The following is a 13,423-nucleotide window of genomic DNA, read 5'->3' as shown; positions in this document are numbered from 1 at the left end:
ATTTTTAAAAAAGATTATCTATTTTCTTTTTTTAATTAAAATTTTTTAATTAAAATTTTTTTTCCATGATTACATGATTTATGTTTTCTCGCTCCCCTCATCCCTCCCCGCTTCTTGAGTTGACAAGCATTCCACTGGGTTATATATAATATAAAATAAAATAATATGATATATGATATGATATGTGATATGACATATGATATGATATAGAAAAATAAAAAATATATTAAAATACATATATATAAAATCACTCAAACCCATTTCCATAGTATTCGTTTTTGTAAAAGAGCAGAGTACCTATTTTCAACCAGTGGCTGAACTAAGGGCAGCAGTAAGCTGTCAGCTCTAAGTAAGAAGCATCCATACCTCCTTGTGGTCTTAGCTACATGCTCTGTGTGTAAGGATGAAGACTGGTAATTGCTGCTGGCGTGGGCAGGGCATGGAAACCTTCTGTAAGGGAGGAAATAAAAGCTAGCTGCACTTACGTATCATAAACATTCAGTAGCCAGTTGAGGCACATGTCCACGCAGAGAGGAACGTTGACCAGGTTATTGTGCTCTTGTTCCAGGCGATCATAAATAGTGGTCAAACAGTTAATGATCTGTAGGATGTCCATGGGCTGGTCGTTTTGTTTGAGGTTGTGCTGGTCCAAGGCATCACATGCAGCAGACAGACTCAGGAGATCCACTGGGTGAAATGAAGAGAGTTAAAAAAAAAAACAAAGCAAAAATCCAATTATTTAAGAATAGCCTTTTTCTTAACAACGACTTCTTTCTCTTTAGAAAAATCCCACCAGGACTAAAAATGTTCTCCAGTAATTAAAAGTAAAAAACACCCACTTTAAAAGGCATTTCTGTTCTCCCCAGGGCAGCAGGTCTACTCCTCAAGCCCAAGTTCTTTTAATTCTGCCAAATACTCAGGGTCACACACTGCTCTGGAGGCTTTTCAGCAGACACCCAGTTGAGACTGAGGTTAGATGAGGCAGGGATGTGTGTGTGGGAGGAGGGGATAAGAGGTGGGGCTCTTATCCTTCAAAAATGACAAGAGTTTAAGACTTAAGGGGTGAGGTCTCGAAATAAACAGAACAGCTTCCAGCTGATTAAGAATAGAACAGTTCTTGTTAGAGGTTTTCAAATGGGTATTGACAATACCATCTTACAGTTATTAAGGTGTATCAGCTAGATGAATCTGTATAATAGAGGAATACAAATACTTCCTTCTGGTTATACATTTATAACTATTAGGTTGGGTTTTTTTTTTCCCCCTTCCTGGAACATTACCAAACTTCCTAGAAATCTGACTATTTTTCTTTTGCAAGAAAAGGAAAAACAAAACAAAACTCTATACTAACTTCCCTGAAGATAACGGGGTAAACAACTAAATTAACTATACTATATTACCAGGAAGATAATATGATTCTCATATTATCATTATATCAATAATAAATTCTTCAATGGTATTTTTAATATATCAATATATCAATAATAAATTCCTCAATGTTATTTTTAGATAGCAGTAGTAACAGCTAACATTTATCTAGTGCTTCCTATGTGTCAGTCATTATATCAATCACTTTATAACTATATTCTTGTTTGATTCTCAAAAGAATCCTGAACAGTTATTGCTATTGCTAGTCCTCAATTTACACGTGAGGAAACTAGGATAAACTGAGGTTGAGTGACTTGCTCAGGATCATGCAGTTAGTAGATGTCTAAGGTTATTGAGGAAGTCAAGTCTTCCTGAATCCAAGCCCTTCCTCTACCTTTCATTCAATTGGAAAATCTGTTAAAGCTTAGTAAAGTTTTTAGCCTTAACTTGGGATGGGAGCTAATAACATGCTGACAGATCAGAAAATTTAACTAAGCTAAAATATGTGCCTTGTCCAGCATCAGCAAATCCACAACCTATTTATCAGCTCTATTCCTTGGGGCCATGAAAGATGCTTTCCTCTAATACCAATTTATTAGCCAAATTGGAACTGCAGCAGGATTGGGTTGTTTTTTTTAACACCTTTAACTCTACAGCATTAGGTTGAAGGCTCAGTTCCTTAGAGATGGTGAATCAATGGTAATTAAGAGAACTCTTCAAGTGTCTTAGGTGGCAGTTTAATTATAAATGCATCTCCACATAAGCATGGGTTCTCCCAGTCCGTTAACAGGTTTTCCTACTACTAAGCCCCATCAGCCTTTTAGTAATGTGCTGGACCTAATGAGTGAAATTAAATTAACGGGAAAAAATGGTAGAAAAGTGGCTTCCTTTTTTTGGAAACCAAAAGGAGACAGGAAAATATGAGGGTCGATCATGATTAAATGAGATAATATTACATGAATTGCTTTACAAATCTAAGTGTTGTGATTATGACCAAACGCCTAGATTTTTTTTTTAAATATCTAGATTCATTTAAAAATATGGTAAAATCTCTACCATAGTCATAGAATTTCAGAGATGGATGGGGCTTTCAAATTCTTTCATTTTAGAGGTGAGGAAATTGAGGCCACAAGGCCTTAAATTGACTTCTCCCAAAGTCACACACACACACACACACACACACACATCAAGGTTTAGAATACAGGTTTCCCAGGAGACTGTTTCTGATTGTAGAATTGGCAGTTGATTCCACCCCCCTCCCCTTTATTTCTTCTTTAAGAAAGATAACTACTTCCATGCACTAATTTCTCTAAAATGGCATACAATATTTCCAAGTACATTTTTCCATCACATTATTTTAGGAAGGCTTCATGACTGAAGATGCTTTCATCATTCTGCCAGTCACTCTCACTTTTAGATTCTTTTCTCCCTTCTCAATTTTAAACCTCTACTTAACTAATTAAACTGTACATAATACTCTGCCTTTGAATTTCTTGCCCCTTGAATAAAAGGCAAACCCTTTTTCTTTGATTGACTATCACATTTCCCACCGCTGCTTTTCTAGATCTCTGCTTCTCCTATCCAACTTTCTCTAACAAAGGTCTTGCCTCCTTTGATACTGAGAAAAGCCAAGCTATGTATCATGAGCCTTTCTCCCCTATTATTCTTCAAAATCCTTCTTTGGCATCCTTTATCCTCTTCTTTTCACCAATCTCTGATGAAGAGATGGTCCTTCCTATAAAAGCCAATTCCTCTGCTTGTGTCTTTACCTTCTACCCCCATTCATTTTCCCATTTTTTCCCCATCATTCCTTATTCATCTTCAATCTCTCCTTAAGCATTAGTTCTTTCCCTGCTCCTTATAAACATGCCCAAGTGTCCACCATTCTTGAAGAAGGAAACAAACAAAAACCCTTCAGTCAATCTTTCTATATCCTCAAGCTATCATCTTAGAACTCCAGCCAAATTTCTAGAAAAAGAAAAAAAAATCTACACACACAGGACCTCCAATTCTTTACCTCCCATCTGGTTTCCAACTCTACCACTCAGCAGAAACCACGCTCTCCAAAAAGTCCCAAGGTTTCTTCTCAGTTCTCAATCTTCTCTACCTCTCAGAATCTTTTGATTCTGTTGACTAGTCCCTCCTCACAAGTACTTTCTCATTGATTTGCTACCTGATTCCTTGAGAGAAAGGCTCATCTTTTGCTTCTTATCTTCCATGCTTAGGACAATGCCTCACACATTGCAGGTGGCTTAGTAAATGTTTATTAAATGATCACTGATTTGATCTCTTACATCCCTTCTTCACATAGACACTATACTTATTCATGTCTTCATAATCTTTTGCCTAGGCTGTTACAGTACTTTCCTTATTGCTTTCTCAGTTTCCAGCCTCTTCCCCCTCCCCCAATTCATCTTCCATATAGTTGCCAAAATAATCTTGAATTTGGGATGATGTTCCAATGCCAGAGTTGCTCAAAAATCTTCAGCATCTCCCTATTGCCTCTAGGATAAAACTCAAACTCCTTTAAATTGGAATTTAAAACCATGTACAGTTTATCTCTAACATTTCTTTCTGGGCTTAATTTAATTCACAATAAACTTCTCTGACTTTTATGCCTTTGGCATTCTATTTCCCACCTGTATGCCTTGGTATGTGCTGTTTCCCAAAGCTTGCAATAGCCTTTCTCAATTCTTTGCCACTTAGAATCTTAGCTTCCTTCAAGGGCTCCTGATTCTCCTCGTTGTATACCTCTCCTCAAATGATCTATTCTACATGTAATTCCCAGTAGGATGTAAGATGCTTGCAGGTAGACACTTTTTTGGGGATAAATAGCAGATTTGAGTTTTTAAAAGTTGATTGAGCATTAAAAAAATTGGGCATGTTTTTAGATGATCATGGATGAGCATGTAGAATAAAAGACTAATATTTATAAAAATGTCATTTAATTTTCTTTGTCGTGTTTCAAATAAATGGGATGATCTTATTTTCTAAATGAAATTATTAAAAAAGGACTTTCACTGACAAATTTTTCAGTAATAGGGACAAGGATTCCAAAAATTGTCATCATGGGAAAGAGAGGAATCATTTTTTTCCAGCACCAGTGGCACCAACACCTCTTCCTTTACGCTTTAAAGGAAATCAGAAACTAAGTTTATGGCTTCTTTTAGGATTTGGTTTTGTTAAGAAAGAAATAGCAGCTACTAAGTAAAAAAATTCAGGTTCCCCTTTAAGCAAAGCAAACTTTTGCATCTCTGAAATCATTTTTCATTATGAGTTGAATTAACCCCAGTGAGCTGATGATAAGAAGCAAAAATACTTTAATTTCATTTTCTAAGGACCTACATTTCCTTTCTCGGTACAGGTGAATAGGTAGCAGTACCGAAGGAATTTCTGGAATATAAACAGCTCCAGTGGGGAGCAAAAGCAATTGCTCTGTGATAACAAAGGCAGAACACAGAATAGTTAGGAGAGAAATATTGTACAGTGTGCTCTGCTAAAACCAGATGTGATTAAGCAAGAGGGCAATCCATCATGGAAGATTACAAAACACATATCCCAAAACAAACTCATAAAATAGAACTCCCGTTTCACAGCAGATTCAGAAAGTACTTGTGGCTCATACTAGTCATTTGAAAAGGGAAAGGAATGATGAACAATTTATTTGTAATGCAGTTATTTTAAAAATGTATTCTTCCTCAAACAAGCACCTTGAAATGTTTATTCCAAGGTTTTGTTTTGTTTTTATTTTAAATGAAATACTAAGAGTAATTCTGGGAACCTCAAAAAGCAAACATGAATTAGGAAACCACTCTTTCACCTCAAGCAATTAACTTTCATTTTTTCAGTTTTGTTCACCTACTAAGTAGCACAATTATGGGTTATATAAAAACTTTCCCATGTTCTGACATATCCTTGTTCTCAAAATATATTAGAGACAAGGATGCTATTTATTAACCTTGAAGAAATAGGTTTAATCCTAGAGCTGGGTAACTTTAGTCACTATGGAACTGGAAAGAAGGGAAAGTGGAACTTAGTGAAAAGCACCTATGTGTCTCTAGGCTGGACTCTGCTCAGTAAAGGTTAACAGTAAATAAGAAAGATGGGGCTCAATTATCTTGTAAGGAGTTTGAGTCACCTACAGAATACTCTTCCTGGTCCTCATAAAAAGAGTCTATGGTTATTCTACCTGTCTCCTTTCTCATTTACACTTTTTCATCTCCTGGATACAAATGAACAACTTTTATGGATGTTTTATCAATGGTGTCTCAGAATCACAGAATTTTCAGAGAAACCCCAGAGATCACTGAGCCCAATCCCCTCATTTTACAGAGAAGAAAACAGAAACTCAGAAAAATTAAATGACTCCTCCAAGGTAACCTGGCTCATGGGGGGCAGAGACATTAGTCGAACTCAGGTTTTTTATTCAACTATGCTTGTTATCTTTCCATCACAGGTATGTTGCAGAGTAGTCTGGAGAACTAGAGTGTGAGGTATAGTTATTGACTTTATAGAAAGGAAACTTCCATAAAATATACTCATCTCATGAAAATTATTTACATGGGGGGAGGGGGGAAGAAATTACTAATTAGCTGTGAAAGTTGATTAATGATGGGGGAAAAAAAAGTCCTGTTGTAAGCTCATTCCAAGAGTAAACCTGGATGCTTCATGTGGATATATAAATAATCCTTTAATCTAATTAGCACAGGCAGAGAAAGAGGGGATAATTGGTAGAGAAACTGCTGTGTATTTCGAGTTTCTTCTTGCCAGAACTGCAGAAGGAAACTGTGGGCAAAGTAGATTGTTATTGACATCATACTGTTCAAATGCAGTCTGCACTTGGAGCTGAGGTATTTTAAAAGCAAATCTACACAAAGTAAGCAAATCTATAGGCTTTGATGTGAATATCAAAAAAGGTAAGGTACATTTAAAAACAAAAGAGCAAGTTTTTCACCTAGCTTGCAGTGGTGGGTGGCTAGTGCCACAGCTGTGCCTTTATCTAGATAACAACCAGGCTGCAAAAAAAATCTCTGTACTCTGTAATTTAGTTGCTGAACATTAACAAATTGTTCCCTATTTCTTGTTGATTTCAGAGTATTTTTTTTATTCACATTTATCAACTGTAGTATATTAATTCCTACAGCTTGGTCTCACTTTAATCAACCACACATAGTAAGTAATATGCCAAATACACTTGATTTGTTAAGTGCATTTTTATTTCTGCCACTTAGTAAAGAGGAAGTCTATTTCACATTTTGAGGTCACCTATGTTATGGCTAACATGAGAAAAAAATGAAAAAATAACCAAAATGTCTAGACTGTCTTTTGAGAGAAGATAAAACTGGACAAATGCTGCAAGAAACTAATCTCGGTTACATATTCTTTACTGGTATTTTGTACTGATGTAATTAGCTACTAAATTGAATTTCTATCTATAAGTGCCTGAAAGACAGAAGAGTATGATGACAGCAATAAGCAGATCCATAAGTTTTGATGGTCTCTTGTGTACTTGCAATAAAGTATGCTGAACAAAGTTTCTCCAATGTTGAACCTTAATATTGCCTTTCTTCTGTATCCTCAGCTCTTAAGAGTAGTTCCTGGAACATCTAAAAGCTTAATAAATGCTTAGTTGACTAAATGGCTGAGTAAGAACCTTGCTCAGATATTAATACAGGTATAAACTCGCCAACTAAAGAATTTTAAAAAGCCTTAATTGGTAGATAAGATAAAATATTAAATAAGAATTTGAGAAGTAACAGGTACTAAGGGTCAATGAACAGTAGCCCTCAAATGCCTAGCTTGGCTGAAAAAGCCCCCCAAATGTAGAAATTTTTGTTATTACAATTAAGTAAAACAGCCTTTAACCTTTTTTTTTATGAAAACTAGTAGGAAAGCATATATTTTCCCATAATAAAATGTGTGCATTTCCTTTTAGAAAAGAAGTTTGGGGAGAGTTTTCCATGAGTAAAACTGTTGACCTCATTCATACAATCAGCAGCTCTCTAGGATTGTTTTAAGTTAGGAAAGAAGCCTGGGAAAAGAAAAGGCTTTAGGGTCCCTTCGTTCCACATTTCAAAGTGGAGTGTTTCTATTTAGAACAGATCCATCTAAAAAAGTGTGATAAAATTAGCATTCATACCTGGAAAGGAGATGTTTTCATTTTCATATTGGTCAGAGAAGTTGAAGGGAAAATCCCACATAGACAGTTTAAATATTATTACATTTCATTCAGTTATGTCAAAATGCCAACTTTTTTTCCCATATGGTCTCTCTGAAATTTTACTTGAAGGGGAACATGATGGAAACAAAAGCACAATTATATGTGAATGCAATGATCTCTGAATGCATTTAGACAGGAGGTATGTGGCTGATCTCTACAACCAGTCAAACTGAAATGGAGAAGAATTGAGAACGACCCTCTTCAGATTTCTAGCACACCTTTAGGACTCCAGCTATCGATCCTTGGGACTGATAACAATCTCTTCCTAACCCTGATGGTCTCCAAAGGAAGATTCTACAACTCATTACAGTAATGGGTTCCTAATTACAACCTTCTGCAAAGGGATCAGTTAGTGTGGAATGAGGTGGGGTTTTAGGAGGAATAAGGAGGCTACTAGCTCTCAGACCCTGCAGGTAAAGGCTTCCCTCATTAAAGGAATCCCTAGCCAAGGGAATAACATCAGTTTTCCTGCAGTAGAGCCCACAGAGCTAAAAAGAAAGTCATTTAGACTCAAACTGTGTCCTAAGGTTTACTTCATAGTCTACCTGATATGCCCAAAGAAATTTACATACACATTATTTAAGCCTTTATGTCTACAGGCTACTTTACCTAAACCCTTTACCTTCACTACAAGGCTCACTAGGGCTGAATGTTCTAAGAAATGAACATTTATTCATCTCCACTTGCATAAAAGACATTTACAGAATTCTAATCCTAAAAACAAACACTTTGTGACACTTTTTATAGACGATATAAGGGACATGGCATTTAAGTTTAATTAAATTAATTTCAACTCAACCCATAATCCAGAAAAGTACATATAATTAATTACTAAATAGAAAATTATCTATATCCACTAACTGAGAAATGATGATAAAGTATGTGAGTGGAATTAGTATTCTAGACCGGCAGTAGGCCAAGGGAATGTTTGAAAAATTCAATACCAAGTTATAAACCAACTGACAGCTATTCCTCCTCTCTTCAAAGGTGGCCGTGCCCATTTCATTTTTCATCAAGGGAAAAAGAACTAGATCTTTAAGCAACAGAGTTCATACTCACAGCAGAGGGCCTTCTGCAGTCTTCGGAGTTTCATGGCAGTTCTATACGCTGAGAACCTGACGTTATTCAGGTCAGCTAAGGAGAAAAGGTAAAAGATTATTTACTATTTTAACAGAAAAGTTCAGTGATGAAGAAGTAATCGTTTTGTTAACAAAAAATGGGCTGAAGAATAATAAAGTCTCTGCTCCAGGAAATGGCTTTGAAGGAAGAAATTCTTTTAGTTATTAAAGTGGCAAACCTTTCAAATGCAGCTTTGCCTTTTCTGAAAAGGCAATTTCTAAGAAGGAAAACAGGGGTATATTCTGCTTGGTACTTATATGCACACATACAGAGACCTCATTTTTCTTTCTGTGGTTTCAGTTATCCAGGAAGGCCTCTTCTGTCTTTTTTTCCCATTTTCACTTTTTAGGGTGTGTGTGTGTGTGTGTGTGTGTGTGTGTGTGTGTGTGTGTGTGTGTGTGTGTGTGTGTGTGTGTGTGTGTAGGGTGAGGAAGCGATGGAGTGAGAATGGAAGGGCAGAAGCGGAGGGAGAGCATATATATATAATAGTTGCTCATATCCACAGCTTCAGCCATCCACCTTCAGTCTTGAAATATCTCCCCAGCTGATACAGAGCTCTATTGTATACATAATGTGTCAGGGGGCAAAGGGGAAGAACAGTTTTCTAGATTATAAAACTCAAGTGTAGTGTCAAAGTAAAAAGGAAGTAAACAAACATTTACTGTGTTTACTAGGTACTGAAGATATGAAAACATAAATAAAAGTCCTTGAACTGGAGAATACACAAATCTTTCTTTTTAGCTAACAGAAAGGACTTAGGAGTCAACCAAGACAGAGCTATTTTAACGATATCCAGTTGGCCAATAATTCAATGGTTTGTTCCCATCCATACAGCAAATGCATTATTTAACTTCTTTGTATATATTTGTAGTTATTCCTTTTATAGTTACACATATATGTTTATATATGGGGTTTTTTTTGGTCCTTCCCTAGTAGAATGTTTCTTTGAAACAGAGATGACTTCCTTCTTTGTCCTTGCGTCTTAGTGCCTGGTTTTTAATAGGCATTTAATCAAGACTCAATGATTGATTGTCATCACCTGTAAAAATCTTCACTATCCCCCTTACTCCTAATTCCCTTACTTTGTTTTCCATCGGTACTACATGGTGCTATGGATATTACACACTCAGTTTGGCTCTATTTTTATATATGTGTTTATCATTTGCCTAGTTACAGTCTTGTAAACTCCTTATTAGCAGGATATCTTCTCAATCACAGATACAAACAAGTAGACTCTAAACTGGCTTGCCAAGTAGATGAATTAATAAATGTGAATAAATGTCCTTCTCAAACATCTTTATTCCTAGAGTCATTGTAAATTGTGATTAGAGAGGAGAGTTCAAAGGGCAACTAGGTGATAAAGTGGTTAGAACACTAAGCCTAGAGTCAGGAAGATCTGAGTTCAAGCCCAATCTTAGACAATTACCAACTATGTGATCCTGGGCAAGTCACTTAATCTTTGTTTGCTTCAGGTTTCTCAACTATAAAATGGGGATACCACCACCAACCTCCCAATACTCTTGCAAAAATAACATGAGATATCTGTAAAGCACTTAGTACCATGCCTGGCACGTTGTAGGTGCTATATAAATGTTTTTCTCCCTCCCTCAATAGAGGAATTATTTTACTGGGAAGGAGAACAAAGCTTAAATTTATACCCTAAGGGGAAAAAAGTATTACTCATTTTGGAATAATGCAATTCCCAATGTTTTCAACAGCCCTCCTTACACTGTCTCCCAGAAGTCGATTGTGTAATATTTTCTGACTATGAATTCCTATAGAATGAAGTCTAAACCATGATTTTAAAATGTTACATTGTACTCATTGTTCATGTAGTTATATTTAGGGTGTAAAAGCTCCTTAAGGCAAAGTCTTCTCTCTCAGCTTCCCCTCCTTCTTTGTTCCTTTTCCTCCCCCCTCTCTCCTTTCAGATATTGTAGGCACTTAAGTCCTGAATGAATGAATTATTATTATAATCAATTAGACAAAAGCTTCAGTTCTAGGGAATCTGTGGAACAAAAAATACCTGCTGGCAAAAGGCATTAATTAAATTGGAGGAATGAATGAGATCTTCAAAGTTTCTAACTATCCCCTAAGTGAATTATATTAATAGTAAGACTTTTTTCCTAGCATATACCTAACCACAGGCTAAGGAGATAATTTTTTCCCTTAAGTGGACTGGATGAGATTGAGCATTTCTGTAATATCTTTCTTTCTCTCTTATCAGAGAGGATGAGATATATAGGGAGATATCTGATAGCCCCTTTTCTGACTCCAGTCTCAGTAGTGTTTACTAGTGGTGCCATCTCTGGTTTAATAGCATTAATGTAAATAAAGTGAATTCCTTATCTTTCTTCCTTACTAGAGCATAGCTAGGAATTTTTGTAGCTCACTTGGGGTGTAGATGTATTTGGGAAGAACTAGGCCAGAGGAGGGTGTTCTTGCTTTCACCTAAATTTTGCTCACTCCATCACCATCACCATTATAAACATATTTAAAGTACTTTAAGGTTTACAAAGCACTACATGTATTATATGTATGTGTTGATGTACATGAGTATTATGTAATCTATTGAAGTTTAAAACTGCATCCTTACATGTCAGATACCATATATGTAACATAACATTATATATAATATTTATATATTTTGCACAGATATATTCATACAGATAATATAAATATCATTTGATCCTTGCAATAAACCTGGGAAGTAGGGTTATCTCTCTTTTTAATACAAGGAAACTGAGGCTATTATTATCCACATTTTTGAGATGAAGAGATGGAGATTCCAAAAAGTTAGGTGATTTGCCCAGGGTTAAAACAGTTAAGTGAACATCTGAGAAAAGATTTGAACTTGGATCAACTGGTCAGTATGCATTTATGAAGTATGTGCCAAGCTCTGTGCTAAGGGCTGAAGAGACAAAGGCAAAAGACCACCCTTGCCCTGGAGAAAGTCCCAATCTAAAAGGAGAGGGAGGCAACAAGAAAACAAATACAGACAAACAAGTTTCAGTCATGATGAATAGGAAATAATAAATAGTGGGAAAGACTTGAACAAAAAAAGGGGAGAGAGATTGTGGCAGGGCTTTAAAGGAAGATAGGGGAGCAGGGAGACAGAGAGGAAGATGAGGATGGGAGGCAATCAGAGAAAATGCCCCCATTTGAGAGATGAAGTTATCTAGTTTGTAAAACAGCAAAGAAACCAGCATAGCTAGATCAAAGAAAACCGAAAGGCAGGCTATATTAGAAAGGGCTTTGAGTATCAAACATGAGATTTTGTAGCGGATCAAAGGAAGCCACTAAAGTTTACTAAGTAGCCAAAAGATCTGGTCAGATCTGTGCTCTGGGAAGATCATTTGGTGGCTGAATGGAGGATAATGAAGAGGCTGGAGAGGCGTGCAGAACAACCAGTAGGCAACAGCAAGAGTTCAGGCTTGTACCAGAGTGGTAGCAGTTACAAAGGATATAAAAAGAGCATATTAGAAAGACATTGCAAAGGTGAAATGAAGAGGGCCTGGCAATAGATTAGATAGGGAGGGGGAGAGAAAGGGAAGTCTAGGATGCCCAGTTATAAGCCTAGGGGGACTGAGAGGATGAACAGGGGAGTTTAGGAGCAGGGATAATGAGTTCAATTTTGAATGTAGGTGAGTTTAAGATAGATATTGAGTGGAAAACCAGTTTGAGATAGTCTGAAAAGTAATTGGAAATCTGAGCCTGGAGATTGGTGGAGAGAAAAGGACTAGATAAGTAGATTTGAGAATCATTAACATAGAGATAATAATTAAGACCACAAGAACTGATAAGATAACCAAGTATAGTATAGAGAGTGGAGAGAAGAAAGCCCAGGATGGAACCCTGAGGGATATCTACAGATAAAGGATATGATCTACAAGAGGGCCTAGCCAGGGAGGCTGAAGAGTAATCAGATAAGTAAAGAAAAAACCAGAAGAGGAGAGTCTAGAAAACTTAGAGAATAGAGTTATAGTGTAAGGAAGAAGAGGGTGATCAACAGAGTCAAGGGCTGAAGGGAGCTCAAAAAAGGACAAAGATCAAGAAAAGGCCTTGACTTGGGATGAAGAGATCATCAGTCATTTTGAGAGAGCAGATTTGGTTGAGTGATGAGGTAAGGAGCCAGATTATATTGTTAAGGAGCTACTTAGAGGGGAGAAGAAGGAAAGGCACTTATTATTATTAATATTTAGCCACAAAAGGCAGAAGAGACATGGGATGACAGTTAGCAAGAAAGGAAGGATCAAGTGAGAGTATTTTGAGGATGAGGGAGACCAGGACATGGCTCAGTAGGAAAGCATAGAGTAGAGGGAGATTAAAGGTAAGGGAAAGAGTGAGGATGACAAGACAATCTGTGCAGAAGATAAGATGGGATGGGCTTGCTTATGCACATAAAGGAGTTTGCCTGGGTAAGGAGGAAGGCTTCCTCTGAAGGAAGGACTAGTGACTGAAAGCATCTGAATGATGTTGGGAGTTGGGAGAATGTCCTTGAATGAGCTCAGATTCTTTTTCAATAAAACATGAGATGGGGTTCTCAGTGGAAAGGTTAGGGAAAAGAGGATACATGGAAGGTTTGAAGAGAGATGAAAAAGTCTAGAAGAGCTGAGGGGGCAAGTGAATTAATTAGGAAAGTATGGAAGGATTACCTAGTGCTCTCCTAGTCCCTCACTAGAGGGACCAACTGCTATTATCAAACCTAAAACTGTA

The 13,423-nt window shown here is 36.8% G+C and overlaps 1 protein-coding gene across 14 annotated transcripts in view; it reads right to left on the bottom strand.

Moving 5' to 3' along the window:
* The window catches only part of DMD (dystrophin), a 2,399,796-nt gene that overhangs the window by 97,445 nt on the left and 2,288,928 nt on the right, over nt 1-13,423 (bottom strand). For all 14 annotated transcript variants that reach the window (XM_007493357.3, XM_056797113.1, XM_056797114.1 and 11 more), the window contains 2 exons: nt 8,648-8,722; nt 486-687 (listed from right to left, as the gene is read on the bottom strand). In XM_007493357.3, coding sequence (XP_007493419.2) covers nt 486-687; nt 8,648-8,722 — 277 coding nt within the window. The remainder of the gene's footprint in view (nt 1-485; nt 688-8,647; nt 8,723-13,423) is intronic.

Source organism: Monodelphis domestica, chromosome 4 (genome assembly GCF_027887165.1).
Source record: "Monodelphis domestica isolate mMonDom1 chromosome 4, mMonDom1.pri, whole genome shotgun sequence".
Lineage (NCBI taxonomy): Eukaryota > Metazoa > Chordata > Mammalia > Didelphimorphia > Didelphidae > Monodelphis > Monodelphis domestica.
This window is presented reverse-complemented; position numbering and strand designations above follow the sequence as displayed.